At 38.4% G+C, this 5,518-nt stretch overlaps 1 protein-coding gene across 1 annotated transcript; it reads left to right on the top strand.

The window, feature by feature from the left end:
* Positions 1-1,294: 1,294 nt before the first annotated feature.
* On the top strand, positions 1,295-2,858 carry c2cd4a (C2 calcium dependent domain containing 4A). The gene is made up of 2 exons (XM_069163016.1): positions 1,295-1,348; positions 1,483-2,858. Exon 2 carries the CDS (start codon positions 1,512-1,514, stop codon positions 2,856-2,858), a length of 1,347 nt encoding a protein of 448 aa, XP_069019117.1. The 5' UTR covers positions 1,295-1,348; positions 1,483-1,511.
* The last annotated feature ends 2,660 nt before the right edge of the window (positions 2,859-5,518 follow it).

Here is a 5,518-nt window from a genome sequence, read left to right as displayed (position 1 = left end):
AGTGCATTTCAACCATGTCAGTAAAGGTTGAGGACCTAAGGAAGATAAGAAAGTAATTTTTATTCTTTTTAATGAAAATATGTACATTTCAGAAACCAGAACTGTGATTAAATGAAATGATGTTCTGCCCCACTAAGATTTAAGTAATGGCAAAGTGATGGGTGATTAATGAATACAATCTCTGTGTATTATGGTGATCTACATAAAAAGAAATGTGTTTATGGACTAATTTAATTTCCGTTATCTTAGACTGTCCAAACTGTTATTTCATTATCAAATAAATGAATGTAATAACAAAAATCTGCCTCAGAAATTATTGGTCCTATATTGTTTATAATAAAGAACAATATTGCAATTGCACTATATTTTTGGCTAATTTAAATTTCACAGTGACTTGCATTTATTTGCATCTTTAACTGACACATTTTAAATTCTCCAATGTAACAGATGATTCCATTTATACAAATCCAGAGTCATATTATACAGACACCCAATGGTGAAATCTCCAAGATGTCATTTTAATCAAGTAAACATCCAAAGTATTCCCAAGCCAGAACATGTGCTGGCCTCAGTTTTGGGGACATGTGTTTCATGAAGCAAAATGCATCTGCAATATCATTATATTACTTGATGTCCGATAAACAAAGAGCTGGAAAAAAAGATATATTTTCACCTGGTTCAACCAATAGCACTTGCCACATTTTTTTTAATACAACTTAAACTTCAGGGGAAAGCTAATGACTTGTTTTCAGTGTTTTTAGTTTTCAGTGAATCTCTTTTTAGACTGAGACCTGACTGACCTGAAAAAAAATTCTCCTGCACCTAATATAAGAGGCCAGCTTTGTTTCCTAACTTTTGTCTTCAAACATTGGCAGCAACAAGTGTTTTAAAATTGCTCCGATTTTTTACCTTATCAAACAACATGTTTATATTCACAGAGCAACATCCTAGACATAATCTAAATTGAATAAATGGAAAGTCAAACACATGTATTAAAAGCCTGCCATTTGTTCAGAAGCAGTTGTTCACTTTCAAAGTAGTATGCTTATCTTGCTCAATGGTACATCAGCTACAGGGGCAGTGAGCTCTGTTGTGGTTTGTATATTTCCATGGGAACCAGTGGCCGAGGAGAGGGAGGGAGGGTCCTGTTTGAGCCGCACAGGAGGCGTGTATCAGATCGATTGGTTTCTTACTTCATTTAAACTGCCTGCGTTTCTCAAACAGCCACAGATTTGCTGAACCTCCATCTGCTGTCAAGAGAGCCTCACAACTTCTCTGTCTCTCAACTGCTATCATTCTACCCTGCCAGGAACAACCTTGTGGATTTTCCATATCTTTAAAATATAAGGTAAAAATGTTCTCTTTAAGGTTAACAATTGTAGGTACTATAACATAGATTGTTTTTTTTTTTGTAGACTGTTTGAAAGTGTGTTTGATCTCAAAAGACAATGCACAAACTCAAGCATCCATTTTATTTTACAGAGAGTTTCCTGATTCCTACCAGAGGACCCATGTGGGTTGTGGAGAAGATTCGCTTGTCAGTGGAGAGATCAAACCTGCCTATCCCCTCAGCACAACTCGGCTTTAAAATTAGTGACATCATGTTGGGAGAAAAAGCTGACAACTCCAAAAGGATTTCCCTCTGTCCTAATATCATTACCCCTGACAACATCCCAGAGTTCTGCATCCCTCCAACAATCCTATCCCTGCAAGAGATGAAAAATACGGAGCAGAGCCGAGCGGCTCGTATTATTAAGGTGTCTCCCTGTGGGAGGGCAAGCCCTGAAACAGATGTGACATTTCATGAGCCGTTTAACCCGCATATTATTCAAGTGGAAAGCGTGGATGAGAGTCCCTATGATGGCTGCAGTGATGAGGAGACCACTAATGCAGATCCCCAGAGCCAGGCTGCCTTATCCCTTCCACACCTGGCAAAAGCCCAGACCAGCTATGGCTTTTGCACCCTACTGGAGAGCCCCCACACCAGGAGAAAGGAGTCCATTTTCCATTCTGATCCAGGCTCCTCTCCCCTGCTGCTGCCCAGGAGTCGATCCAGCATGTGCTCCAAGGTCTCCCCTGCCACCTTGCCCTCCTCCTCTCCTTCCTCATTCAGCCTTAACAGCCTGACCTCCAGACTTTCCCCGAGAGGCTACACCCTAAACTGGCAGGCCACTCTGGACAGTGATACAACTTCCTCCACTGAATCCTCTCCTTTCAGCTCGCCGCTGCTGACCAGGTGCCCTGCCAAGTCTTCTCTCTTCAAAGCACTGAGCCATGAACTACTGTTGTCAAGGAACATGAGGAAGGCAATGGTGTCCAGGAACAATTCCCTGTCCACAGATGAAGGCAGCTCCACCGACAACAGCCCCAATGTCATGAGGAGGGCATCAGAGGGGTTAGTTGAGGCCCTTCCCAGGAGCTACAGCCTGGCACCCCCCACCATCTTTCCCATGGACTTGACTCTCCACAGAGAGAGAGCAATGAAGGAGAGAATGGTGCCCATAGGAAAAGATGGCAGTCTGAGACTCTCAGCAGAATACTGTTCAGATAACCAAAGATTACGAGTTCGACTGATCAGTGCTGAGGGCCTTTATCCCCTGTCTGTAGACTCCAAGATTATCAACTGCAGCATCAGCCTCTCTCTGGTCCCTGGAAAAGTCCAGAAGCAACGCAGCACAGTCATCAGAAAGAGCCGTAATCCGATTTTCAATGAGGATTTCTTCTTTGATGGTATCTCAGAGGAGGACGTCAGCCAGCGGTCCCTTCGCTTTAAAGTAGTGAACAAAATGTCCACCCTGAAAAGAGACTATCTCCTTGGTGATTGTGATTTGCCTCTTTCAAGCATTGTAACATTATAAATTTAAGTACTTCTTTAACTGTTTATTTATGTATTGAATTATTTATTTTAAATTTTGTATTGTATAATTTTATATTAATTAAATTATGGAAATCACTGATGCTATTTGTCTTTAGTACATTTCAAAATAAGACCATGTTAACAAGTTCCACTGTAATATCACCAACTCAGGATACAATTTATTTTATGAAATGAAATGAAAAAAGGTTCATCTTCACTTTAACTTTAGCTTATGAACAACTACAAACATGTTAAAATAATCATTTATAGCCTTTTGTTTCTGGGTTTGTTAATGAGACTGCATCATCAGCCGGAGTGAGACAACCGCCATCTCATATTTCTCCCTAAGCCTGTTGTTTTCTTCCTGACCTTTCCAATGATTAAAAATATCACTGGAAACCAGAAACCTTAGAGGGGAGTTCTCATTGTTGAATATGCATAATTTTCAGTGAAACTCTGTTTCTTTTTTTTTAATGATACAGGGCATTTATGTTAATGTTCATGAATATCAATTGAAGCTATAAGAGCAAGCTATATACTTAATAGTAGATATATATCCTCCCATTTCCCTGCACATTTTGCTTTTCATTAAAAAAGATAATTACACAGATAATATTGGCAAGTAAAACCTGCTAATAGTTTGAGATATATGTAAAAGATTATTTGTTTTGATAGTCATTAACATGACATGATTCTTTATTTATTTTACAAAATAGGATGGTATATAGCTTCCCACAGCTCTGGATGAAAATATTGATAAACTCTAGGGTTGGAATTTATCCAGCTAAAAGGCTAAATAGAAAATAATTTGACTGAGGAATTTTAGAATAGACCGCACTGTTTAGATTTAAGTACTGTGTAGACAAGCTAAATATTTTGGGCCCTTTTCAGCCAACTAAAGAACCAAAAATACTCTATTAGTGTTGAAGATGAAAAACAGCATCTCTCAATGCAATATGCATGTTTACCCAACTAAACATAGCAGCAGCTTGTAGGCATGAAGCAAGTGTATCCTGTACCCTAAAGATCAGGCTTGAAAGCCCCGGCTGCCAATAGCTTCTAGTTAAAGATTAATAGGTGTCTCAGGGCTCAGAAAAGCTCTAACAAGGGACTGACAAATGGCAGTTATATACCATATGACAAAACAACACAAGCAATGTGAGGAAATGAGAAGCATTCACAAATGCATATACTGTACAAAGCTATGGCTGCCAAAGCTGTAATATTAACCTGCTACGAGATTGTTTTCAGTGCTCAACAACGGCTTTTTAATGCAAATACTTACTAGAATTTACAGTTTGGATTCTGCTTCTGAGAAAACCCTTTAGAAAAATATTGAAAAAATATATATAAATGATCAACATTCAGTTTTGAACTGCATTCAGCATAGTGACAAAGACCTGCAATCCCCTCTCAGTTGTTTTGATGCAAATGAGGATTTTCTGTTTAATACACAAGCTTTGTGTTACTGTAATAGAAACACCTCATTTCTGTGAAAGAAACCTTTAACGTCCCACACAGACAGCCGACATGTTTCAACAGTAAATTGCACCGGATGTATTTCCTGATCCCATAAGGAGGCTGATATTGGTGGAGCCTTTTGTATTGAGTGTTGACTCAGCTGTGAAATACCCTGTCATAAATGAGAATCACCTGTGATTCCCCTTGCTGGTCAACTATTGATTGGATTCAGAGCGGTTTCCACTGATCTCTCTTCCATCAAAATAGCAACATTAGGTCTCTCAACCATGCTGGTGCCACCCATACACAATTGATTTTCTATCATCAAAAGGCAAAGCTTATTATGAAAGGATCAAATGAAATGGATACTTAAAGTATATAGACAACAGCTACTTCCTTAGAAACAAAGCATCGTCAGAGTCGACTTTATGCTGTGAAAGTCCAAACAATGAACTCATCACACATTTTTTTAACTACCACCTAAAGGTCAAATTGATCCTTCACTGATCTGTTTCACGAAATAAAATTCAAAATTTGTACAGACTGTTTAACCTTTTCTCAGAGGGCCCTGTACTGGCTATATCTGTTGTTGAAATTAGTCACAATTTTTTTGATGGTTGTCAAACGTGGCACATTATATGAAGAGGCTGAGTCGTTGAACTTCATTTCTGTTGAGTTTGAGTTGAACATTTTTAAAAAAAATTCAATAAAACTTGTGTTTAATGAAATGTTTTTTAGGTGGACGTCAATTTTGCCTGTTTTTTTTTTCTCATTGTGGCCTGCTGATAAGAACAGAGAGACTAACTGCATTTTTTTTTTTTGAAGTTCCCAAGTTTTTCATATCAAAGATAAGGCTGCTAATTTTGGCCTTACAATTGTGGAGCTGATACTGAATTAATTTGGGAATGTTTTTGTTTCAGGAGGAAATTTAAAAAAAATAGCCCAGGACTCCTGCTATAATATGTCTTTGATACATTTTTATGATTTGCCATTTGAACATGTAATAAATCCAAACTAAGAAATTTGAGATTTGGGTTGTTCACACAGCATGAGCCATGTTTTGTGCTTCTATCTGATTACTAAAAGTGATTTCATATTATCTGTAGGAAACATCTGTCCTCCTACGAGTACCATGAATGTAAACGCCCCACAGGGAAGTACGCTGGCTTAATCTCAAGTGTCTGAAAACAGTCGCCTGGT

This window comes from Embiotoca jacksoni, unplaced genomic scaffold, assembly GCF_022577435.1.
Source record: "Embiotoca jacksoni isolate LCO1_2020_lvr unplaced genomic scaffold, fEmbJac1.0.p SCAF_3, whole genome shotgun sequence".
NCBI lineage: Eukaryota > Metazoa > Chordata > Actinopteri > Embiotocidae > Embiotoca > Embiotoca jacksoni.
Note: the sequence above shows the minus strand (reverse complement) of the source record. Positions and strands in the feature narration are given on the sequence as shown.

Coding starts and splice junctions, on each gene's coding strand:
- c2cd4a (XM_069163016.1), top strand. CDS start 1,512: ATGTGGGTTGTGGAGAAGATTCGCTTGTCAGTGGAGAGATCAAACCTG.